The sequence below is a fragment of the Procambarus clarkii genome, chromosome 20, assembly GCF_040958095.1.
Source record: "Procambarus clarkii isolate CNS0578487 chromosome 20, FALCON_Pclarkii_2.0, whole genome shotgun sequence".
Classification (NCBI taxonomy): domain Eukaryota; kingdom Metazoa; phylum Arthropoda; class Malacostraca; order Decapoda; family Cambaridae; genus Procambarus; species Procambarus clarkii.
The window spans coordinates 24,145,808-24,172,927 of record NC_091169.1 but is presented as its reverse complement, the minus strand read 5'-3'; the positions used below and the strand labels follow the sequence as shown (position 1 = coordinate 24,172,927).

The following is a 27,120-nucleotide window of genomic DNA, read 5'->3' as shown; positions in this document are numbered from 1 at the left end:
TTGTTCCGGAAGGGAAGGGAATTATCATGAGAACGCGCCAAGCCATTACGACTATATTGCACTTGGAAGGGGTCAGGATAAGGATTTGGGATAGGACGGGGGAAAGGAATGATGCCCAACCACTTGATAGTCGGGGATTAAACGCCGAACTGCATGAAGCGAGACCGTCGCTCTACCGTCCAGCCCAAGTGGTTGGGCACGTATTCCGGAAGTGTTCGGACGTCATCAGTTGTGAGTCGTGTGTAAACCGCTTTTCATTCATAAACAATGGGTTTGGTGGCTGGATTAACGACCTTGGATCTTTGTTTATTTGTATGCGAGGACTGGTCAGTTCTTAATGTCTGAGTCACGGTTGTATTGACAAGTAAACTGAGCTGTTGGTAACCCACGGTGAAGTCCAGGAGACAATTCTGTGAGTAATAGCTTCAACGGCTATAACAAGTAAGGCTTAGTAAGAGTAATATAGAATTAAGTACGATTATAAGGCAATAGTTAAGTTCAAATAGTATTTCTATATTTAGTAATTTTTGTATTGCTATTGACGTAATAAGACATTATGACCTCGTAAGTACACTATAGTCCATAATGGAAAAATGATTCTGCCTAGCCAAGTTATCATTTTGGTTAACTCTTGGGTTTTATTCTACATTTTTAATTCTTTTGAGAAATTGTGTACAACGAAAATAGAATTAATTTGATACTGTATAACTATTCAAATTACAAGATTATCTTTATTGTCGGTAAGATGACAATAAAGCATACATTCATAAGTATATGCAAACTTATATTTATTGATCAATATTGGTGTGAGGAGAGGTAGGCGTGTTCGTACACACGTGGCTGTCAGGGGCAGGCGAATAGCAATTTAACGAGAACGATTTTATATTACACCTGTACAGTGTTTCAAGCGCGATGGTCAGTATTGCCAACCGTAATGTTGCTATGAGAGAGTATTATTTTCGATACGTGTGTTATTGACCAGTTTGGAGTATTTACATAATTCGAATTCATATATTTAATTAATTACTTACGGTATTAATGGGGATATTTTGGCCAGTTATGTATCGTGTGAATAATCAGTGTTAGGATTTAAAGCATCACGTAGCTAGTTTTTTGACACGCTATACTCCCCTTCATATAGTATAGGGCAGCTGCATAAATGCAGATGTACCTAAATGTGTTAATAATAATAATAATAATAATAATAATAAAAAGTTGCTGATTATGTAATGTTGTTAGCACTGGTGTAGAGGGGCAGTTGTCTGCTATGTTTAGGTTCAGTGGTCTCGTGGACATGGGAGCAGGTGTACGGCTGCTCTTAGTGACGGCTGCTCTTAGTGACGGCTGCTTTCAGTTAAGTAGATTTGTTAGGTCATTTCGATGGTAATTCTTGTCTGGCCTCTTAGTAATATCTTGAATGACTATACTTCAAGTGAAGGCGTGTGCTTGGCTCCCTTTGATTTAGTGTTGATATATTCTGCATATTTCTTTACTGCCTGAAGCCTGTTTTTTTTCATTAATAAATGTAAAATTCTTCACCAAAACTGAACCTTCTTTTCATTGCCTGCAGTGGTGTTCGATTTTTCTAGTGGTCATTACTCTTGTTGATTAATGATTAATTATACTGGCGTGTTTAGTGTGCATAGTTTTCATGTAATTCATCTAGGTCATTAACGTGGGTGACAGGCCAAGAAGGGTGTCGATACACGCCAACAAACTAACTAACATCGTTAGTTTGTAACGGGTTGGTGTTGTTTTAGATTCGGCTACTAAGAACAAAAAGTCCCAAGTAGCACGGGCTATGGTGATCCCGTAATGGACTTCGTTGTAACAGGTATATCCACAGATTATGTTCCTCGGTGAAATGTCTATTTAAATGCATGCAATAACTTAATTAGAAAGTGGTTGAATGAGTACAGTCAGGATTATAAGGATTAGTAATTAACAACGTGGCTAAGGAAACTCCCAGTATTAAGTGTTACATAAAAAACTCGGAAATTCATTTTCGTTCATTTTTTTCATACAGACGTTTCAGATTAATCTCCCTTCCCGGTCAAGTTCAGGGCTAATTAACAGTTCTGCATGTTTTGTATATTTTATTTATTGATTTGTTCCAAATGAAATTTGGGGAATTCTGTGTAACAAGTTTTTATGGTCAACAATAAAACTTTGTAGTGTTCACTTCCAACACATTTCTCAACAATCATGAGTTCTTATATGATATTAAGAAATTGAGGATTGAGTAACCAACAGGATCCCCCAGTAAGAAATGTTTCGCTAAATTAAATAGAGAAAGTGGTAGAACAATTAGATATATTACTAATGGGGGAGTGTAGATCCCTTCAGGAGATTGCTAGGTGTGGGGGGGGGGGGGTCTCAGGAGATAGCTAGGGTGCCTCGGGAGCCTGCGGGTCAAGTCATAGCGGTTCACACCCCAGCAGGAGACGGAGCAAGTCCGGACTGTTACTTTGGTAACATTATTACATAAATATAATGATTTTTAACTCTTATGTTAATAGGACGCGAGGAAGAAGCCTGATGTGAATATTATTACCTGTGGCTATATTTAGATAGGTTAGATAAAATTTTAATTAAGAGGCAGTTGGTAATTATTTTCTCTAGGGTAAGAGGCAGGACAGGAAAAACTGTAAGTTCCTCGCCCACGATGTTTCTTAAAGACGATTTAACAAGAGAACAGCATACAAACAGAACAAAACAGTATAAGGGTAGAAGAATAGAACGGGTCTGGACGTGGTCGTCCAGACCCGTTCTCTGGTTACATGACCCAGTCGATTGGTCAACAATTGAGAAATCAAAACTCCTATGGGTGTTAGCAGCGACGGCCAGCAACATCAGGTCAAGAGCTTAGGAGATAACAACTTTGTCAGATATGTTGTGGCCTTACTAATCTGCTTGAGATTGCTAGTCAGGATCAAAACATACTGCAGGACCTCTTATAGTTTTCAGGCGTGTGAAAGATTGAAGCACAGACAGAGTAGGCAGTGCGGCTTGGTGTTTGGGTTGCACTAGCCTGCAAGGGTTGAGCATCATAGCCTCATGCAGAGTGGAGTTCGCTGTGTGCCACTCCTATACCGTGCACACACACACCCAGTAAGGGGATCTTTATATCTATTTCCCAATTCCAGATATTAAAATAAATATTAAATAAACTTAGAGGGGTGACAGCGTTAAGTGTTTATATAACCCCTATAGTGTTTAGGTGAGGTTATACTGGCAGTAGCAGCAATATATAAATATATATATTGGTGTATACTGGCAGCAGGTTTTCTTTCAAACATGTTTCATTGAATATGACCGCATATATGATCGTATGGGCCAATAAGCCTTCTGCAGCCCCTATGTTTATCCCTTATGTATCCCCCCATGTTTTCACCTTCCTTGTATTATCACCTGACCTAATGCGGGTATAAAATCAGCTAGTATTGTAAGATCTGTTCACTTGAGAATGAACCATGGAGGTTCGAAACGTCGTGCAAATTATACAAATAAGTGTAATACACTCTATAGCAAATCACTTCTTTTCTTCACCTTAAAAGTACGAAAATGAGTTTTGGAGAACTCCTATTTCAATTAAGCCCTGATGCTAAGAAAATAGTTAGAGGGATAGAAGCCCTAAACCAGAAAATAATAAATACAGAATATGCGGTCATATTCAATGAAATATATATATATATATATATATATATATATATATATATATATATATATATATATATATATATATATATATAATATATATATATATATATATATATATATATATATATATATATATATAATATATATATATATATATATATATTAAATTTCCTACTTTTCCTCGTTTCTTCTCTAAAACCCTTCCTGTAAGCTCGCTACAAAGGATAGTAACTAAAGCTCGGAAGAAAAATTAGAGCTATAATGATTGTATTGATGCAGATTTCCTTGTGCTCCCCCAGGTCACATGTCCTAAGATTGAATCTTTGCTGAATCCAATACTGTTGATGTCTCGGCCAGTCCTGAGAGAGGAGATTCTCTGAAGGTAATTACATCATATCCACTATGTAATTAGTGCTATTATCTCTTCCTTATCCGTAGTTATGTTAAGGTTGCGTTAGGTTAAGTCAGGTCTGGTTTCATTACGTTAATACAGTGTATTCTCAAATATGGAATTCGAGACTAATTGAGGATCTTCTAGAAGTTCATTTACAGAAAACCAAATTCATCAGACCGTTTGAAAGAAAACTAGTTCAGTATATACTTTTAATGTTTTAAATCAACGATTTATAATGCAATAAAGTTTAACATGAGAATATTCTGTTTAAGACAAGGGTCACTTGCCAGTTTACAAGTAGACTATTCTTGGAACCATATGTTTTCAGCCATCACAAATATAGTTATCCAGATGGCTTGAGGGGCGGGGGAGGGTTTGTGGCTCATTTTAATGGATTTACTCTGAGAACGGGTTGTGCTCGCCTTCTCTTTATTCTCGTATTGGTATCCTGAGTCATATTTACCACCTTTTGAATATCTTGACACACATGGTGCTATATACTCTGCCTGGCTTGGCATCTTGTTGTAATACTTCTCACCAAGAGTCTGGCCTTCAAGCTCGTACAGATGAACAGACAAGCTCTCTTAAAGATGCATATTAATGTAATACTTATGTTGCTTCTCTCTTCCTGTGACGTGAGGAATAACTCCCTTTGTCTTTCCTCATAACTCATACCTCTCGGCTCTGGAACTAGTCTGGCGGCATGCCTCTAGAATATTGGGGTACGCTCGAGTCCTATATTCTATAATTAGTCTAGTGTACAGTACAAGGTTTACGGGCTCACCATAGCCCGTGCTACATGGACACTTCGTTCTGAGTAGCTAAATCTGAAACAACAACAATGTACAAGGTCTTGAACGTTTCTTTGTTTAGAGTCCTGAAGACAGTTCTTATGATGGTCAGTGTTCCAGCATTGTGTTCCTACTTGTCTTTGCGTGCGGGTGCTTGCACGCGACTGTGTGCAAGCTCTTATAATTGTTTAATAATTCTAACTTCTAAATGAACGTTAGGAAGCTGAGGATGGGAGGATAAGGTCACGGGGAGAAATTACTAACTTTCCTTCTAGAGGTGTGGTGGGGCGTCGTGTCAGTGTGGCGGCGAGGCTTGTGGCAGCAAGGTGATTACTGCTCTTCCTCTAGTGCTCTCGTAGTCGACCCGGCTCTTACTCTAGTGCTCTCGTAGTCGACCCGGCTCTTACTCTAGTGCTCTCGTAGTCGACCCGGCTCTTACTCTAGTGCTCTCGTAGTCGACCCGGCTCTTACTCTAGTGCTCTCGTAGTCGACCCGGCTCTTACTCTAGTGCTCTCGTAGTCAGCCCGACTCTTACTCTAGTGCTCTCGTAGTCAACCCGACTCTTACTCTAGTGCTCTCGTAGTCAACCCGACTCTTACTCTAGTGCTCTCGTAGTCAACCCGACTCTTACTCTAGCGCTCTCGTAGTCCAAACGACCCTTACTCTAGTGCTCTCGTAGTCGACCCTACCCTTACTCTAGTGCTCTCGTAGTCGACCCTACCCTTACTCTAGTGCTCTCGTAGTCGACCCTACCCTTACTCTAGTGCTCTCGTAGTCAACCCGACCCTTACTCTAGTGCTCTCGTAGTCAACCCGACCCTTACTCTAGTGCTCTCGTAGTCCAGACGACCCTTACTCTAGTGCTCTCGTAGTCCAGACGACCCTTACTCTAGTGCTCTCGTAGTCCAAATGACCCTTACTCTAGTGCTCTCGTAGTCCAAACGACCCTTACTCTAGTGCTCTCGTAGTCCAAACGACCCTTACTCTAGTGCTCTCGTAGTCCAAACTACCCTTACTCTAGTGCTCTCGTAGTCCAAACTACCCTTACTCTAGTGCTCTCGTAGTCCAAACTACCCTTACTCTAGTGCTCTCGTAGTCCAAACTACCCTTACTCTAGTGCTCTCGTAGTCCAAACTACCCTTACTCTAGTGCTCTCATAGTCAACCAAACTCCGGTTGGTCAGTAAGATGTTGTGGTGACCTTCATGACCCTCCAGAGTTTTATTATTATTATTATTATTATTATTATTACTTTCTACCACAGACGTGGCCACACATTTACAATGCTAACCAGCATATATACATTTTCTTCTGTCCTCCATGGACAGAGGTTGGCAGGTCTTCATCCCAACACCAACCAACGTCAATACACTAATAATCCGTTAGCTTCATAATATGTAAACCAAACTGTTTGATCTTGTAGTGAATAATGAAACGCAGCGAGACACAAGAACTGATGGTAATTAAGCATACAAGCTGTATGATTAGAACATTTAGAAATCCAGACCTTGTGGTTCCTTTACGTTGATTCCGGGGGTCAAGGTCCCAGCGGCCCGGTCTCTGATCAGGCCTCCTGGTTGATGGTCTGGTCAACCAGGCTGTTGGACGCGGCTGCTCGTAGCCTGATGTATGAATCACAGCCTGGTTGATCGGGTATCTCAAGATCTTTGGGGTAACTTGTCAAGTTTTCGAGGAATTGCATTTAATTCACAGTCCACGTTTTGGGGGCAGCAAGACCATCGGGTTATCGAGGCCACTCAAGGCTAACTACTCACTTTCCCCTGGATGCTCCCCACAACAGTTGCATAACTCCCTGGCACCAACGTTACTGCAACATGAACACAGGCCCCAGTTGAAATGAAACCTGTCCATCCGGTTCTCTCCCGTCCAGGGATAGAACTCGGGTCCCTCGGTTGTGGGCCAAGGTCAGGGCTCCCTGTGAATTTCACACAACTGGCATACATAATTTGTGAAGCATTCGAGAGGTCTTGACAAATTGCTAGTACTAAGACGTGCATGTGTAATGATCCAGCCCGTCATCTCCAGGTCCACAACGGACAGAAAATGGTGTATTAAAACATCTGAATCTATCAGACGAATCCACGCGTGAATATTTGCGAGCCGCTATGATTCAGAGTACAGTACATCATAGGTCCGTTAGAGAGTTTGAGGTCAAAATAGGATGTATTACACAAGGTAGGGGCTGGTCAGAGGCGTGGATTAGGATTGAGAGACTGAAAGACACAGGCCTCGCTTACAGTTTAAGGGGGATCAAGGTGGGTCACGTTCAAGTACGTCTATTGATACAATGAAATACATCTCAAAGGGATAGAGTTGCTTAGGGTATTTCTACCCTCCTTAAAAGGTGGGTCTGTTGTGTTCTTTTGGTGATGTTGGCCACAAGCGGCGAGGAGCAGCTAGGAGACCTGGTGGCCCAGGCGAGGGAGGGGGCAGCTAGGAGACCTGGTGGCCCTAGGAGAGGGAGGAGGCAGCTAGGAGACCTAGTGGCCCCAGGAGAGGGAGGAGGCAGCTAGGAGACCTGGTGGCCCCAGGAGAGGGAGGGGGCAGCTAGGAGACCTGGTGGCCCCAGGAGAGGGAGGGGGCAGCTAGGAGACCTGGTGGGCCCCAGGAGAGGGAGGGGGCAGCTAGGAGACCTGGTGGGCCCCAGGAGAGGGAGGGGGCAGCTAGGAGACCTGGTGGGCCCCAGGAGAGGGAGGGGGCAGCTAGGAGACCTGGTGGGCCCCAGGAGAGGGGCAGGAACCTTGGAAAGTAGCAAGACTTCTTCATATCTTTCTCGTGAGTTTCGTCACTTGTATTTCAAGCTGTTAAATAGTTCTTGCTTCACTGGGAATAATTGTGGGGGAAGGGGGGAGGCTGACATTCCACCGGCTTCCTGTCCCCGTCGAGGCTACTAGAGATGATGGCCCTCAGATAAATCCAAGAAAATTCACTAGAGCAAAAAAAATACCTGGTTTCTGTCCTAATATGTGGGATGTTCAAGCTAATTGTTATTGCCTGTTGTGTACCTTCTTCGACCTCTTGAAAAACTAGCCAAGGTTTGTTACCTTTTCTGGTTCACTGCTGTAAATGTCTTGGGGTCAACAGGTCCGACGGCAGAGTCGTCACCCTATGGAGTAGGGGCCAAGACCTGAGAGATGTATTGTATGTACCTTTACTTGTATGAAAAATCTAATCTAATCTACTCCTCTATCTCGTCGTTGTTAACAAACCTAACTTAACTGAATCTAGCCTAACCCAACCCAACCTAGCCCAACCCAACCTAGCTCAACCTAACCTAGCCCAGCCCAACCCAACCCAACCTAACCTAGCCCAACCTAACCTAGCCCAACCCAACCTAGCCCAACCCAACCTTACCTATCGACCTAACCTAACTCAACTCAACCTACTCCTATCTTAATCGAACCTAACCTAACTCAGCCTAACGAAAATAAGAGATACAATTTTATTTTATATAATGTGGGGGGAGTTGGGGGGGGGGAACTGGTTTGTGACGTCACAATTAAATTCAGTGTCGCACTACAAGAAAGTTAGAGCGTCCTGTGGCGTCCGTTCCCCCCAGCGTTCCCGACGACACTAAACTCTTGTACTAAATTGCACGAATCTCACCAACCCGAGAACACACAAATAGAAAGCGGGACATCACGTCAATTTTGCGCGCCTCGCTGCCATTTTTAGTAGATTAATTTTTGCCTGAAGGGAAATTGTACGTCAAAATGCTACGTACGTTGTACATAGCACCTGTAAAAAATACAAAATGCTCCATGTTCTGCAAAATATCCTGTGGTGGATAGGGTTTAGTAACTCTCCTATGGTGAATAGGCTTTAATAACCCTTCCGTGATGTAGAGGCTTTAATAACCCTTCCGTGGTTTGTAGGCTTTAATAACTCTCCCATAGTGTATAGGCCTTTGACCCCAACTCCAAATTTTAGATGAACGCACTCTTCGCTATCAAGGGACGGCAGGACACAACACTAGTGCTGAAGAACCATTTGTACAGCTGTACTAAAGTTACGTCGTTGATGAAACAGTTGCAGAGTTTAACACAACTCGGTTATAAATGTACAAACATTTTATGAATAGATGTTTTGAATTTGCATACATTCACACAATAGGCGGAGACACTAAATCATAGTGTTTGTTGACTAAACAAAGCCGTTACATGGATAATGCCCTAATTATAGTAGGGCAGTTATTATTAGGTTGATTTTGAGGTAAGGAGGTTGCAGGTACTTTTTGCAGCAAGACAACTTCAGATACGTGACTAAGATTTTGGGTACTATGTCATTCGAATTCAACATGTCGCTGTACATTCTACAGTAGCTTAGGTGGGGGTTTCTCAAGTATGTTGATACCTTATAAGTATTAAGTTAAGTGATACTGTCACTGACGAATGAGATATTGAATTCCTAGCTCATCTTGGCAAGTCCTCTAAACATTCCCTGGTGACACTAGAGCAAGCAGGGACGGAGGCCGGCATGACATACACTACGCACATCACATACCCAATTAGCCCCAATGCTTGGATTTCTGCCTTAATGTGTAGAATGTCAACCTTGAGTGCCCGATCTCTCTCTACATTGCCTACCCAATCTGTTTAGGACGTGACCATTTAGTAAAGGCAAAGGTCAGGGTCAAGATTCAACAAACATTCTCGCATCTACTTACCCGCCTGTGCATCTTATTCTCAATTTTCTACGGCTTTATTGATATCCTTAAACAGTTTACGAGCATTGAAACTTCCTAATCAAATGTTGTAATTGTTATTAACAGCCTCCTGGTGCTTCGGAGCTCATAAACTGTTTATAATTAAGTAAATAAAGCCGCCATGGATTGAGATAAGATGTACAGATTCGTAAGTACTTGTGTAACTGTTTGATGAATCCGGCCCCTGGTTTTTTTAATTGAAAATGCAAACACATCCTTTCTGTTAGAATTAAAATAAATATTCATTGATTGGTATTTTACTTAAAATCTACGTTAGTATCTTCATGAGGTTAAACCACCGGAAATATCAGTAGTATCAGGTGATAAGTACAAATTTTAACGAGAGTGCGTTAGTGTAAAGCCATTCTGGTTATCTAAATTATATTATTCGTTCACTGTGCATTTTGCAACTAACCATTTATGCGTGTTTTTATCATAATAGCTGTAACAACGTGTCATAAACTGCACAGCTCAAAATATACATGAAATTTGATGTAATGATATTATATAAGAGAACATAAACCAAAGATTTACTAGTTAATGGAATACAGTATCGGTAAAAATATTTGATAAATTACATGAACTATAAATTTATTTATTGTGTTGGGGAGCAAACCCGCTAACATGAAACAATAGCGACAACCGCTCAATACTGACGTAGTGGTAATACACAACCCATCATCCTAAAATAAAAATACTTGTATTAACAATGTGGTCGAAAGTATAAATATGTCGCGATAAGCCTCATTTTTAGCGCATGCTATAAAAATACATTTTTACCGCACGCTATAAAAATACATTTATACCGCATGCTATAAAAGTGCATTTTTGCCGCACGCTATAAAAATAGTGCAAAAAAAGTGGGTTAGTAGGGCTCAATTACTAAATATTTTCAGAGGTAAGTATTGGCACTTTCGACCACAGTTACAAAAAGTTATGCCGGAGAAGGGTTGTAGATACACAACAAGAAAAACAGGAAGACATTTAAGAGCGGTAATATCTTTCTTGACACATTTATATACAGCGTCCTCTGTCGACGAGGGAGGTTCAAGGTGACCAACAGTGCTGTGCTGAGAAAGCGCTTCTCTCTCAACTCGGTTCGAACTGTATTGGTATAATTTAGAGAATTAGTGTTAGTTTAATGTGTGTATAATGTTTTCCATACCTATCTTGTGGGCGGTGATAAATATATTAGTCACATTATCGGTTCAGAGACAAGACCTCCGTGTTCTTTAATCAGTTTAGTTGGAGGAGACTGAAATAAATTTATTTTACTATCATGCATCCAACACTGCTAGTAGATGGGAGTGGGGAGGTTACAACAATCTCCGTGGCGCAGTGGTAAAGCACTAGCCCGGTACTTCGCTAGCACTTTGGCATGGGTTTGTATCCTGGCCGGGGAGGATTGTCTGGGCGCCAATCCTTAACTGTAACCAATAATATATTGTAAACATATATATGCAAATGTCTGGTCTTGCATTGTAAACCATATATTGAACTACCAATATAGCCCAATATATGGCTTTGTATTAATAATAAGATTAATATTATTCATAATATTCTTCTGTCTTACAAGACACTTCAATTTTGTCGTTGTCGTATATATTTTTCTGTTAAAGATGTCGTTTTCCAGTTACTTGTTTTCCAATTATTTGTCTTGTGTATCTGCTACAGGTGTCGACCATGGTGTTTAACATTAACCAGGTCAGAGACAGAGTCCTGGGAGCGACGGTAGGGGCCCTCCTGCCAATACTGCGCCTCCTGCTGCTCACAGTATTTCCTGAAGAGGGCCATCAAGTTTATGAGCTAAATGGCCCTCTCGCTTCTCAGTATGACTTTATCATAGGTAAGTATATCGCATTTGTAGCAATACTAATGACAACAGTTTAGCAGCAAAAGAGAAAACAGTAAAGTCGGTTATGGGCCTTTCATTTACCAAAAAAAAAAATAAAAAATAAACGACCTCAGTTCAGGTTCATAGGAACATAGAAAACTTTTCTAAATATTGTAATATTCAGGGAAGTCCGCAAACCTTCAAAACTGGGTAAATGTCGCTCTCATGTTGGGATAAAATATAATGTCGCCCAGTTTACTTTGTGGGAGTAAGGATGTTGGCAACAAGTTGAAATATGGTTCTGGACCCTTATCAAGACTTAATAGTCCTGGATCACTATCTTGAGTTTACAATTGGTCGAGTCGCTATAAAGGCTGTGCAATGGTCCTGGATTATTATCACAACTTTTCAATGGGACTAGACCATTATTAAGACTTGACCAATGCTCGAAACGGCTCGAGCACAAAGCCTAGCCGTACCTCTTCTATATTACTCGGGTTTAATGTTTACAGTTCATGCCACGGAAATGTGGATTGCTTTAGTGTTGGGCTAATTAAGGCCTATTAACCTGGGGAGGGATATTTAGGCTAGTAAAATAGCTTACTGAGAAGTATATAAAACATCTCATTGAATATATACTTCATCATTAATTAAAGTGATTATCCACCTAATGACGATGTTTTGTAAATAATATACTATTTTGACAGGCCAGGCAAAAAGTAGTTAATTTTCAGTTTTCGAATACTATCATTCACAGTGAAATTGAAAATGTATTTAAATAAATGCAAGAAAAGTGCTACAAGGTTGTCTTGACACACTCAGAGGCAAGATATAGCTAGACAACTTGGCCCAGACCTCTCGAGGCTCTGGCATTGAACCTTTACTTCCCGCAGAGACCACTTAAGTGCATAAACTCCACCTCAGAATGTAGAAAGTGTACCACTTGCCTTTGACCCACAGGTAAGCATGTGACGACTGTAACTGTTAGTCTACATTTGTAGACTGTAATGCAGTGGTTGGGCGATGGTTTCGCTTCATGCAGGTCGGCGTTCAATCCCCGACCGTCAAAGTGGTTGGGAATTGGCAAGCCAATAGTGCATCATTGTAGCAATAACGACTCGCATGATTACACTTGATGACGATGGGGTGTAATCATGTGTGTCGTTATTCGCCACAGCCTATAGGTTAAGATTACTTTCTTTGGCTAGGCTTTCCCTCAACTCATTCTCCACACCTTGAACAAAGGAATTAACAAAGCACTCTTCATTAGTGGGTGGAAGGGCTAACTCTTTATCCTCCACACAGTGGGTGGAGGAGCAGCGGGGTGTGTGGTGGCGGCGAGGCTGTCGGAGGTGCCGGGGTGGCGGGTGCTGCTGCTGGAGGCTGGAGGTCCCCCGCCGCTGGAGACCAACGTCCCGGCCTTCCTCCCCATCTCCTACGTTCCTGGGTACAATTTGGACTGGGGATACAGAACTGTCCCTCAGAAATATTCTTCTCAAAACTTTGCTAATCATGTAAGTCAGTATGGAGTTTTCTACAAAAACACTAAAACGAACTTGTCATAATTGAACATAAACTCCCGAATTCAATCAGGCGCTGTTAAGATTTTGTTTGCCTCCTATTTTTGCCTTCCCTCCTATCCAATTCCAGCAGTTGCCTCCTCATCCTCTCCTGCCATCACCTCTATTTCACTCAGCCTCTCAATGTTCAAGTTCTTCACCTCCAGATCCCCTGGAAGCGCGCTTTCATTTGTAAATACTTCCTGAAATCTACCATTTAGTACATACTTCTTAACAATGCCTGTAAAGCTATGCTCTCTCGAGTCTGATTACCCATTCATTCGTTGTCATTTTCCTCGTGTGGCTCTGCAAAAGTTAGGGCTGCAGACAGTAAGTCACAATAACATTGCTGAAAATTTGGAGTAGGGCAGTAGAGTCGAACCAGCGTCCTGGGTCACTCCCAGATTCTCGCCTTACCCATGGACCAGATTGTGCTTAAAAGTACAACGACCTGGAATCCGGCCAAACACACTATGGGTAAGACGTGCACCTGGGTGACCCATGATGCTGGTAGATTCCTCTGTCCTACTCCAAAGACTTTCTCGTGTACTCCGTTCTTCCTTCCCTTCCCAAGGGTTCATTATCGTTCAGTGTATTCTCATATAGTTGAAATCCCCAATGACTATAGTTGCCAGGCTCTCAGATCGTGTCCTTCACATGCCGCGCCAAACTCTTGCCTTGGTCGCCTGTGGTTTTCAAGAGGGCACGACCACTCTCTATCAGCTATATTCTTTCTTTCTTACTATGTGATCCTAGTACAGTATCAATTTACTGCGCCCGTGATAATGACCGATTCTGATGTATGTTTAGCGGAATGTAACTCTTGTGTACAAGAACGAGGAATGACTTGTATACTTGTGGTGGCACCACAGGCAGCGAGGCAGCATCAGGGGCGCGTGCTGGGCGGCGGCTCCACCGTCAACGCCATGATGTACGTGCGTGGCAACCGACGGGACTTTGACCGGTGGGCAGCGATGGGCAACCCTGGATGGGACTTCCTCAGCGTCCTACCATATTTCATCAAATTCGAAGACTATCGAGGAGAGGTTGGGGAAACGGGTGAGTTAGACCTATTTGTACTTAAAATTTTATACCTTGCAGTGCATTGAACTGTCCACAATTGTGACTGCACTTGCAAGAAGCTATGATGAATGGAAATTCCTCAGAACGGACCATTCCTTGCTACAGCTATGAAAGAAACGGCACCCGGTGAAACCCCATCATCTTTTGGTATGAAACCTTGTGCTTCTTTATGCTAGGCTCCAATAAAGGGTGATCAGTACCGTTCATTTGTTACTTAGGTATTGTCTCGGATTCACCTAAGGTATTTGTCATTAAATTTCAGATGGTCTCGTTGTAATGTATTTACCATGAGCACAGACTGATGTGCTACGCTACATCTAATGAGATTTTTTTGTTTACGAAAATGGTTATTTACTTTAAATCTAAAATACAATTATATACAGTATCATCCTTTACCATTGTTACAGAGGCATTCCATGGCCGCGGGGGCCCCATAGGCGTCACCCCGGCGCCAATAACGCCACTAACAGGAGCCTTCATACAGGGCGGCCAGGAGCTCGGCTACTCTGTTATCGACTACAATGGCCCTGAACAACTGGGTATGGCTCGCTGGGTTTATTTCCCTTTTAATGTATGTTAAAATATAATAGATTTTTGTACATCTCTCATAACAAAATGTGTGAATATTGACATGAGCAAATCTAATCGGATGGAGCCTAACTACGGAAAATAAAGCTGAAGAACATCATTAGGTGTGTTGTTGCCGACAGTTAAATTCTAGGACTGAATTTGCAAAGAATTTCTGCTATGGTAAAGTCGCACTCTTGGAGTATCAAATACAGACGTTTCTCCTATAATGCCCCGAGGTTGTGTTACAGCTTAGTTTAGTTCATTTATTATGTTACAGCCCTATTGGAAACGTTTAGGGTAAGGATTAGAATTGCAGTTCAGAGTTTTGTTTTATAGATATCGAGTCTGAGGATCTCGATGGTACAGTTGGGTTCAATCTCGACTCAATCTGGAATTTCTGGTTCGAATCACAGGCAGGACACAAATGGTAGGGGCACATTTACTATCACCTAATGCTTTTATTCACCTAGCAATATCTCGGTACTCAGGAGTTATATAGTCAGCTTGTTGGGGAGTTACCTTGAGGTGATTTCGGGGCTCAGCGACCCCGCGGCCCGGTCGTCGACCAGGCCTCCTCGTTGCTGGACTGGTCAACCAGGCTGTTGGACGCGGCTTCTCGCAGCCTGACGTACCTCTTCATAGTTTCTTACCTTGTGCTTCAAACTCACACTGTATCTTGTGCTACCCACTCGCCCAATTTTATTACTAAAGACGTGCAACATTACCAGTATAATTAATTCAATATTTTTTTATTGTAGTTATTATGTTGAAATCGAATTCTGCTACAATGTACCTTCGAATGACTTCCTTTCATCTGTTAGGTTAAGGACCTACCGAAACGCTATACGTGGCTTTGCAAATATGTGAGACCAATGTTATGTAAGTGTATGTAAAGTGACTTAATATTTAACATGTTCAAAGAGTCAAACTGAAGAATGTGGTGCAATTAATAGCATCACATGGTTCTTCTCTTTCCCCCCCCCCCTTCACCGCCACCAAGAAAAGATTGTGCTAGGAATACTGGTGGAAAACAAAAATGTATATTCTGGAGATCCGTTTTCACTAGGAGGCCTTGCCCTTGACTACATCCGATCCTATCTTAGTGACAGACACCAATATGTAACCATCAATGATACAACTTCTTCCACTCTACCAATTACCGTTGGAGTGCCACAGGGCAGCATCTTAGGACCTCTTCTATTTCTTATATATATAAACGATCTGCCTAATGTCTCTAATATTCTCAAACCTATATTGTTTGCTGACGATACTACCCTTATCTACTCAAACCTCAACCCACATACACTAAATAATGTTGTGAATAATGAATTAAAAAAAGTCCACTTATGGATGTCAACGAACAAACTAACATTAAACATCGAAAAGACTTACTACATCTTATTTGGAAGCAAATCATCAAATGCAATTCAGCTACAGATAGACAACATTAACATCAGTAATAAAAATGATGGCAAGTTTCTTGGCCTATTCCTAGACAAGAGACTCAACTTCAGCACCCACATTCAACACATAACTAAGAAAGTCTCTAAGACAGTTGGTATACTCTCCAAAATCAGATATTATGTTCCTAACTCTGCTCTCCTCTCACTATATTATGCACTAATCTACCCCTATCTTAATTATGGTATCTGTGCATGGGGGTCTACCACTGCAAACCACCTTAAGCCCATCATCACACAGCAAAAATCTGCTATCAGAATAATAACTAACTCTGCTTTCAGACAACACTCAGCTCCCTTGTTTAAATCTCTAAACTTGCTAAATATTAACTCCCTCCACACATTCTCTTGTGTCAACTACATTTACAAAACCCTGTTCTTAAATGCAAACCATGCTCTGAAACTCTCCCTGGACAGATGTAATAGGACCCATTATCACCACACCAGAAATAAATATCTCTTTGATATCCCCAGGGTCAAACTTAATCTGTGTAAACACTCTATGCAAATTAAGGGACCTAGTCTATGGAACTCACTCCCTAGTGAATTGAAAAACTGTAAAACTTTTGCCTTATTTAAAAGCAAAACCAAAAAGTACCTAACTTCATCTATTTAGTTTCCTACACTGAGCTTTAAATTTGCTCTGTACCTAGTGGTACCCAATCTCCTAATTTTTATGTAATATCAAACAACCTTATCATTGTGTTCATTGCTGTCTTCTTTTATGTGCTAGCCATATGCTGTATTGTGACTACCAATTTTTGTCAACTACCATTCAAGCTGTCATTGCAATCAATCTTATATTGTTTCTGCTGTATTGTGCCTACCAATTTGTTGTCAACTACCATTTTAAGCTGTCATTGCAATCAATCATAGCTACCTATGTGCTTTAATATACTGTACCTATAATTTTCTCTCATCTTTTTTTTTTTCATTCCATGTAATCTGTTATCATTTTTTTGTCTATAAATTTTGCAAGTATTTACCTCCTTAAAATTTTCTTAGATTAAGGACCTGCCCGAAACGCTGCGCGTGCTAGTGGCTTTACAAGACTGTAATTACCATAATTGTATCCTCACATTCCTTATGTACATTCTTGTATATGCATAAATAAATAAATAAATAAATAAATAAATAAATAAATAGGATAATAAACCTCGGAAATCCTCAGAAACCATAATTGCAAGACATTATTTCAGTCTAAAATTCAGCTGGAAAAAACCTCGGGAAGTATGAAGCAACTTTAACAAGTCTGACTTCTTTTACCCGTCTAGGTCACTAGAGATAGACCTCGATTAAATAAATGCAGGCTCTACTTCGCTTAAACTTTATTTACTATAGTCCCTCTCTTTCCAGGATTCCCTGTGCCAACGTTTTCTATCAAAGACGGGGTGAGGTCGTCCACTGCCAGGGAGTACTTAAGACCAGCAGCCTCCAGACCCAACCTTCACATTCTCCATAGTACCACAGTTCACAAGGTCAGTCTATAGCACTGTCCAAGTCTCCATCTGCACCAGCTGCTCTAATCTGTTTACTTTCCCTTAATCTTACCATGTATCCAGATAATCTCAAATTATTTATATACCTCATATCTAGGGTTGTTGTTATGTTGTTATAGATTCGGCTACTAGGAACAAAAAGTTCCAATTAGCATGGGCTATGTTGAGCCCGTAGTGGACTTGCCTGGCACAGGAGTGGGGCTGTGACGTCATATCTCGGGCTTCCTGTATTTTTTTATATTCAAGACTGTTAGCCAGGTCAGGTCAAGGCGACCTGAGGCTGGGGGCACCTTGCCTCACTCAACAACCAACTCGAGGGAGTAAGACCCTCCATGATTATACACGCTAGTTGGATAAATTGCTCTCTTCTAATATCACCAATGTACTAGCTACAGCTATAGCTACAATGTATGTGTTGATAATCCTCAAATTTTACTATAATGTATCTACTAATCTTTGTCAAATCTTCTTACAATGAACCTGCTAACATTTCTCAATTTTGCTCGAAATTACCTACTTAAAATTGTTAGATTAAGGACCTGCCTGAAACGCTATGCGTGTTAGTAGCTTTACAAGAATGTAAAAACATCAATGCTATGTACTCTCATAAACCCATTGTACCTTGTATGTATATATATTATATATATATATATATATATATATATATATATATATATATATATATATATATATATATATATATATATATATATTATAATATACATATATATTAAATTTATTTTTTATTCAGGAAAAGTACATACATAGTTGATTTACAAACATAATGTTGGATTTATAGATAGAGCTAGTACATACAATACCTAAAGCCACAAATACGCATAGCGTTTCGGGCGAGGTATATATAAAAATACTATTCCCAAATATTAAACAGGCAAATCTTAATTTTCAGATTATCTTCCACAAAAAGAGAGCTATTGGTGTCAGATTTGAGCACAATGGAAAGGTAAGTACTGTGTCATTAACTTTCTTTTACTATAAATGTATAATTTTTATTACTGATATATCCTGAATGATATTATACAAGTAATTCAAATGAGAAATAAAGTTTGTTATAAAGTTCATTCCAATATGGGTATTTAATCAATTTTATTTGAATATTGATTAAATAAAAATCAATATTTTATTTAACCTGGCGCTCCCGGGTCGTAAATAAACGTCGCGTATTTTTTCCTAAAAGTACAATCGCGTCGTAAATTTACGCGCGATTAAAAAATATTTGTATAAAATCCAATTCTTATTCGATCGACTTGGGGATAGTATGAAAATGTTTGCCATTAAATTTCCGTTTTCTTTAATAGGCACATGGCATATTTGGGAGAACGGCATTGTATTGTAACTTAGTGGAAAGACTATTGTATTGTTGACACGGCAAGCGTAATCGCGCACTTCACACACTCTTGGTGTGGGCCGCGCTCATGATTCTACATTTATATGCATATGTCGGTGTAGGGAATTTAATTGCGATCACAGTGATACCAAATTTAACGCTGTAGGACAAGTGTGGAGTTGACAACCCTGATAAGAATAGAAACATTTCGTCGCAGTTTGGAGCTCACGGCTAGTGATCGATGTAGTTCTTTAACTTTTTGTGTGATTTAACTCATACTTTGGTGACATAAACATATGTTCTTATATATCATTCTATTGCGAATACATTGGTATAAAAATGAAATCTGTACATCGAAAATTAAGGTCAGGACAGCGAAAGGAGTATGCACTTTTCAGTGTTGCCGCTCGGTCACTCGAAAACGTCGATTTCACTTCCAGGAAGTTCCAGTCCACATCGCCGTGCGCGTTAAAGTGTTTAACATTGGTGTTCCACATGATAGTATACTATATTGGTCCATTACTCTCTCATGTACGCAACGCCTGAATTCAACTATTTGCCGATGACAACTTCATTCCTCAAATGCTAACCCACGTATTCTAACCGTGTGATGACTTATATTGAATTTTGTAACTAGCTCATCAAGATTGTAACTTGCTTAGCTAAATGAATTGTGGGGTTCAGTCCCTGAGCCCATTATGTGCCTCTGTAACCCTTTCCACTACCGCCCACAAGATGGGTATGGGGTGCATAATAAATGAACTAAACTAAACTAACCGACAGTGAATGCTGATATGAAAAATTCCATCGAATTCATGTTGTCGGAGAGACATCCTGTATCTGCAACCCATCCTCCTCCTGTTTAGATAATAGTTTTTGTAATTATGTGCACCATAGTACAAATATTGATATACTGTACTAAGCAATTAGATACTGTAGTAGTATTTGGTTCTATTCACTTTATAGTCCCCCTTAAAAAAATGAAGCTAAGAAAACAAACTTAAATATTCCTAGGCCTAGTATAACACATGTACTATATTAGGCCTCGGATAGCGTGTATTAGGCCTAGGAAGGTTAGGTTAGTTATGTTGTCTTTGCAACATCTGTTGTTGTAGATTCAGCTTCAAAGTTCTGAGTAGCACGGGCTATGGTGAGCTGTAGTGGACTTACTTTATTAGTCATTCAAGGATGATGAATAAAATAAGTCCACTACAGCTCATCATAGCCTGTGTTACTTGGGAAAGAACGGATACTGAAGTAAATATGAAGTAACGATCTCGCACAGTGCAGCACCGTTGCTGTCATTTTTGGTAAAGGCTATGAATCGGATTCATTCAGTTTAAATTTTCGTATTTTATGTATTTTGTCAACAATGACACTGACATAGAAGTGAACGTTCGCAGCTGCTGACGGTGGGAGCGAGGAGGGAAGTCATACTGTCTGCCGGCCCAGTTGAATCACCCAAGTTACTCATGTTGTCCGGAGTTGGACCCAAGGAACACCTCCTCCAGCATAAAGTAAGTGTTTATTGTTAATTGTCAGTTGTCTTGATTAGGGATTGACGGAAAAAATTATTTTTCTGCCACATACTGTAAAAGTATTACATTTGCCATACAAAATCAGTTTTCTGATGTCAAAAGTTCCTATACTCTGCTTATTTGATAAATTATATATGTCCTAAAATAACCATTTTTATATGCTGTATGATCAAATGCTGTAGTGAAAAAGTTTGATATTCCAGTTAACTCAGCAGTCCCGAGAAGATTAACATAACAGCAGTGTTCTTTAACAGATAACATCACTGTTGGCCACAACAACCAGCTGATCTCTAATGTTTGCAATGTTTACAGTTGAAGGTGGTGGCAGACGTACCAGGTGTTGGCCAGAATGTTCACGATCACGTGGAAGTTCTGGGCCTCAGCTGGCTGGGGGTGAAGGGCACGTCTTCGCTCGGTTTACTTGAAACATTCAACCCAGTTTCTCTCAACCAGTATAAAACCACTAGACTAGGTCGGTATAAACCTTTTATTTGTTCTAAAATTTATTCCTCACTTTACGATTTATGTGAACAGTAAAGCATATTGCATTCGGAATGTGTTCAGGTCTAAGCTATCCCCACTAGCTCATTTTTGTTGTTCAGCAATTAAAATTTGTGGTCACTAGTTCCACATTACTGATATTTTCCTTCAATTTTGATTAAAACACAGAGTACTCTAGATAAAGTAATATCTGAATGTAGCATTTTAAGGCTAAAAATATCTGCAAAGAAATCCAAGACAATGATTAGGTGTTAAAACGCCTGACAGGCACCTACGCATTAAAGACATTAACCTTCAGTAGGTTACACAATACGAATATCTTGGAGTATGGATAGATTCTAAAATGACATTCAACAAGCAAATTAAATAAATGGAGGAGAAAAACAAAATCTCGCTTGAAGGTAATGAGAGCAATCACAGGGCACCGACTAAGAGTGGAACACAGTGTTAAGAATATTTTACATACATGCTGCTCGTTACCTAGTTGATTATACAACACCTGCCTTACTCACTCTTTCATAAAGCCAGTGGGCAAAGACTGAGGTTATTACAAACAATGCGATGCAAATCATAATGGGGGCTCCCATGTGAACTAAAATACCAAGCTGGAAACCAAACTAACATTGGTTGAAATAAGGATATGAGAGCTTGCTGCATGTATGCTTCCCAAGATATTGACTAGGCCAAGAATCGGTTCACTTACAGATGTAATCATTGGAGCAGTAACTAGAGCCAGAAGAGCTTTCAATAGTAACAAGTGGACCCACTGGGCAATAAACACTATCAATACATTAGAGATCACAAATACAGCCAGAAAAGGTGTCAACTAAGTCTGTGCAGACTTCGTTATACAAATCCCTTGGGATTCGTTGCCAACAGACTTTTTAGATTATAACGCTACAAAAGTGGGGGGGGGGGACTTGACCCCCTCTGCTATGCAACATTGCACAGATAAATAAAGAGGCAAACTTGGTATCTGACAGCTTCACAGACGGATCAGGAGACAGCAGACAAGAATCTGGAGCTGCGGTTAAGGCAGGAAATCCATAATTAGTTAAAGACTCAAATAGGTGCTCCACTTTACAGAAATAGTAGCCATCCAAAAGGCTCTCATTGAATACTTATCACCTGGGTGTTGAGTCACAGCCCGTCCTCCAAACAAAGATCCAAAAGTGATTCCATGCACCCGCCAAACCCCCTGTTTATGAATGAAAAGCGGTTTACACAGGACTCACAACTGCTGACGTTCGAACATATCCGGAACAAGTGCTTCACTGACGAATTTTGTTCGAATCACAACGCTATAAATGCTTCACCCACGTACTACAAATACAAATAATCGCCAACAGAACCTAAACACCTAACCTAACCTATCCTATGCCTATATATACACAATATGCTAATATATTATAATATTAATTTATACTTGAGAAAATTCCCGTTTTGAATAAACAGCATGTTAAAATTTATGAATGCGTCTGTGGGGTTGACCGCTGAATGTAATGGACTCGAGTCGAGGACGGGTTGTGAGTCATGTAGGAATACCAGGGAATGACTTTGCAGATGAAGTTGTGAAACTTGCAGCTATGTAGTAGACGTTTATATACCTCAGAGTCTAGCACAGATTAAGAAAATAGAGATGAGCAATACAGAAGATTTTTGTTGACGATAATCATCAGCTGCAACATCAGGATCCGTGGGTTGGTAGAAGAATTTAACCAACTTTTTTTATGAAAGAGTATAATTAAATTACACGAGTGCTTTTAGGCTTTGTTTTGGCCATATAGTTTTGCAGTAATCTTTCCAACATTGTGTTTTATACATGTAATTGTCTGTGGGTCTGCATGGTTAAACCATCACTATGGTATTTATAAGTGGTTTATTTTTAATTATACTGTTTCTGTATTCACTATAGGACCTGTGGCTACAGCGCCACTGAATTTCCTAAGTGCTTGGGTAAAGGTTTCTCGGGATGGTGACCCATTGTGGCCTGACATTCAAGTATTTTTCAATGGAGCGACGATAGCATTTGACAAAGGCACCCTGCACCCTGGCTTGTGGGGCTTTGATAAGACGGTTAGTTTCATGCCACTTCTTTTTGCTCCAATACAATACCTCCTTTGCATATGCATTTGTATTTCCTTGTATACAGAAAAGCACAGTTTACTTTGGTGTTTAAATGTTAGGTTTTCATTATATTTATGCAATATATTTAATTTCCTGATATTGAAATATACCATATTTTTTAAATATACTATACCTGTAAAAATAAATCTAGGCTATTACATCTAAACAGTACTGTATATAGAAAGTACATGCTTCCATTGTTATTAAAGCCATTAAATTGGGCATAATCACTTCCTATAAAGGCCAAATGATGACTTGAGTAAACTATGTATATAGACCGAAAAGCAGGATACACTCGGCGGGTTATATATGCTGAGCACTGAAAGAATTGAAGTGTAAATATAAGCATCTTCAGCTAAAAATCCTCAACTAATTTTGCCTTGCAAGAGTATTAATGGTATGATGTCGAAGTTTATGCAACTGTAGTCTAAAGTAGATTTTGCATTTTTTTTTTTAAGATACATTTTGATTAAATTAAAGAATTAAAGTGTCCTTGCAGAGGTATCAAGAGTACTTCGGTGAAATATACGGACGAGAAGGGTTCTGTATCAGACCGATCCTTGTGCTGCCCAAGAGTCGAGGCACCATCACCCTCAGGTCCGCAGACGTTCATGAACACCCAGATATTGACCCTAGGCTGCTTTCTCATCCAGATGATGTTAGAACCCTGGTTGAAGGTGAGTAACAAGTTTTATTTCATTACAATAATGGCCATGCATGTCACTGGTCAACACAAATTTGATCACTTCACGGAACAATTATTTATTAATGTTAAGTTTTCAGTCAAGCTTCAATTGTCATCAATATATATTGATACTGTAACTAGATTCTATAAATGTTACATTAGAACAGGGCAATGTTTGATCAAAATTTGACTTGTTCTTATTCTTGGACAGATGTTTTACAGCTTTATTTAATGCATTTTACTTACTGAATGTGTTCTTTCACCAAAAGGAGTCAAATTTTCCCTAGCGTTGGGCAACACCTCAGGCTTCAACAACTTTGGAGCAAAGTTCTATGATAAGGTAAAAAAAAATCAATTGCAAAAATTTTAAGTAACATGTTAAGTAACTCTGTAGACTCTAAAACCTGAGCCTGGATAGGATTATGTAACCTATCCTCCTGTTTTGATAGTACTTATAGGAACGATGAGGACCATGGTATATATACACTGACGAGCAATGAAATTAGAACGTAGAAATTGGCACTATTGATTGACAAATCTGAAACTATTTATTTCTTGTGTTTTTTGACAAGTTAAGCTAACCTAACCTTCCTAGGCCTAATACATGATATGAGGCTTAATATAGTATATGTGTGTGCTATACTAGGCCTAGGCATATTTAAGTTTGTTTTTAAGGTTCATATATAATAAAAGAATTCCTTACTAGTTGGTATACTTCTATCTAAAAGCTAAGTACGTATGAATTCATGACTATTGAAAACTGTCACAATAAGTACGATCTAAACAGGAGGATGGATTGGATTATGACGTAACACACACCTTGTGCATACCATATATAAAGCAAAACAATATTTTATCTTGCCCGGGCACCAGCAGGTACTGAGGGGTACCTGGTGCTACCCGGGTCTCTTTACTATTTTTGTGTCTCTCTCTCCCAGTGGGCAAGACATGCTCGATTAATGTTGAATAACGTTGAATCAACATTATTAGTGTTGAATCAACGTTGGTAACAGGTGAGAAATCATGGGAAAATGCACAATGGACAATCAGACCCACATTTCAGACCTCATAGTCGTTGGTTTCCACAATAGCAGCCAGTCCTACTTAAAAACGGGCATCGGGGGTCGACTCCAACCACCCATTGACACTCGCCATACAATCGGTTAACTGTGGTAAGTTGTGTGAGGCTAACGTAGCCATCTGGCCTGCAGCCACAAACGTCTAGAAGCCAGACATATAGACATTCTCTCTTAGAATACATTTTGCCAAGGTATAGGATATTTTAGGTTGGGTCAGGTTAGGTTAACTTGAAGAGTAGCAATGACATCTGGTGGTGAAAATGTGCTTCAGGTCTTAGAGCCTACTCGAGTAACAGTAGCTAGGCTATGTAAGCCAGCTGGTAGCTTGTATCTGTCTTGACCAAAACTTTTTTAACAAATTCTTTGATTATCCTAAAAATTCAGAAAATAAGTAATTAAAATGACTAATATTTTATATTTGTATTAATATGTATGATACATCTGTACTTTTCAAGAATAGCACATAAGTGCTGAAAAAAAGATAGGTTTAGGCTACAGCAGCATCTTCCTATCGTAATTATCTCATCTTTGTCAACAGCATCTCCTTCAGTGTATTGATGAAGTATATGGTACCGACGCCTACTGGGCTTGTTATGTTCGTCACATGACCACAACCTTCTACCATCTTGCTGGAGGCTGCAAGATGGCCCCAGCCTCAGACCCTCTGGGTGTGGTGGATCACAGACTCAGGTATGTAAAAGTCAAATGACCTGCAAGCAGGTAGACAGACAAGACTCACAGCAAGTTAGGCAATGATTTACCTGAGGGCCATCATCTCTAGTGGTCTCTATGGAGACAAGAAGCCAGTGACTTCTCAAAGGACCTGCCAGAGTTCCTGAAGAATTTTTTTTAGTTGAATATTACACTGAATATATGTCTTGGCATTAATGGCTTCAGCAGACAAGCGATCCCATGACCCTACGGGTGGAAGTGTCCATTTTCTGGCCTAAATTGTGGCTTCTAATTTTGTGGAAGGTGTCATTCCTTGTAAGGAATGACACCTTCTTTTTCTAAAACGGTCCAGCTCCAAATAATGCCAAAAATAATCCACTTATGAACCTGCAGTAGTCTGAAGGTAAAAAAGTCAAACAGAAGTATATGCATTTATGGACATCGTCAACTTTACGACTATTTTGTTGAGAAAAGTCAAGTGTTGGGGTTACCACTTCGAATGGTGTGCTTTGTTTCGAGTTTGTTGTATACTGTAATTAAATCCCTCAGGTTCGAGAATTTGGTTCTAATAGTCATGGTTAGGTTACATTACATAGTGACTCGTATAGTACAGTTATGGCTTTGTTTCGATTCACAATCAGGGAAACCCAGGTTTGATTTCCAGACGAGAGAGAAATAGTTGGCTGCATTTCCTTTTACCTTGCAGTAAATAGTAACCCGGAAGTTGAGCAACTGTTATGGAGTTTCATCCTGGGAAAGGTCAGCAGTTAGATCTTTGCATGGTACCTCGATATAAGCCTTTCAAGACCATACAAGATGAATTATATTATGATAACCAAATATAATTATGTTTTAACAGAGTGCGGCCGACAGACTTTCTACCACTAATTTCCTCTCCAATCTAAAATAAACCATGAGTTTGTGCATGTACATAACAATGGTGGGGAACATAACATTTATCCATAGGATTACTGCCTAGTTGCCGTATAATTAATCTTATGTTATTTATGACATGTAACTTTGTAGTATAATAATGTGTATACCACTTTGGTTGAATATTAATGTTTGTTAATACATGACTGGTGATTTGGCAGGGCCCGTGGTGTGGCTGGGCTGCGGGTGGTGGGCGCTGCCATCATGCCCATCGTCACCAACGGCAACACATACTCTCCAACTGTTATGATTGCTGAGAAGGCCAGTGACATGATCAAGCAAGACTGGAGTAGCTTGGCAGCGATCGGCACGTAACGGTGGAACAGTAATATGATGTAGATAAAGTAAGAGACTTAAAACTAGTAAAGTAATGCAATTGAACTGCATCAAGAAACTGTTAACAAGCAAACTGCATTAATTCAATCACCACATGGACCTCACCTCGCTCTACCTCTCCTCGCACGATTCACAGATTCTTTAGCGATATAAACTGCTTGAACTAATGAGCATCACTCATTAGGTTAGATGGGTTGCCTAGGATATAACACTTCTTATGCAAAAGAAGCAGCATCAGCTGTGTTTATGCTGAAACTTAACACAACTGCTGCTCACCTCTACAAGGTGAGTGTTCACCTTGTAGTATTCATATTTTGTTCATACATT

The 27,120-nt window shown here is 40.0% G+C and overlaps 1 protein-coding gene across 3 annotated transcripts; it reads left to right on the top strand.

The window, feature by feature from the left end:
* The first annotated feature begins 357 nt into the window (after nt 1-357).
* On the top strand, nt 358-27,106 carry LOC123755441 (glucose dehydrogenase [FAD, quinone]). Of its 3 annotated transcripts, none has more exons than XM_069327732.1 (15): nt 358-441; nt 3,960-4,042; nt 11,244-11,415; nt 12,709-12,917; nt 13,835-14,021; nt 14,453-14,584; nt 17,432-17,553; nt 18,485-18,538; nt 20,326-20,439; nt 20,773-20,932; nt 22,877-23,037; nt 23,588-23,765; nt 24,043-24,113; nt 25,391-25,542; nt 26,619-27,106. In XM_069327732.1, exons 3-15 carry the CDS (start codon nt 11,253-11,255, stop codon nt 26,770-26,772), a joined length of 1,857 nt encoding a protein of 618 aa, XP_069183833.1. In that variant the 5' UTR covers nt 358-441; nt 3,960-4,042; nt 11,244-11,252; the 3' UTR covers nt 26,773-27,106. The 3 variants fall into 3 exon arrangements, with proteins under 3 accessions (XP_069183833.1, XP_069183834.1, XP_045594087.2); XM_069327733.1 differs by having other exon boundaries at nt 368-412; XM_045738131.2 differs by lacking the exons at nt 358-441; nt 3,960-4,042 and adding an exon at nt 5,156-5,171.
* Nucleotides 27,107-27,120: the final 14 nt, after the last annotated feature.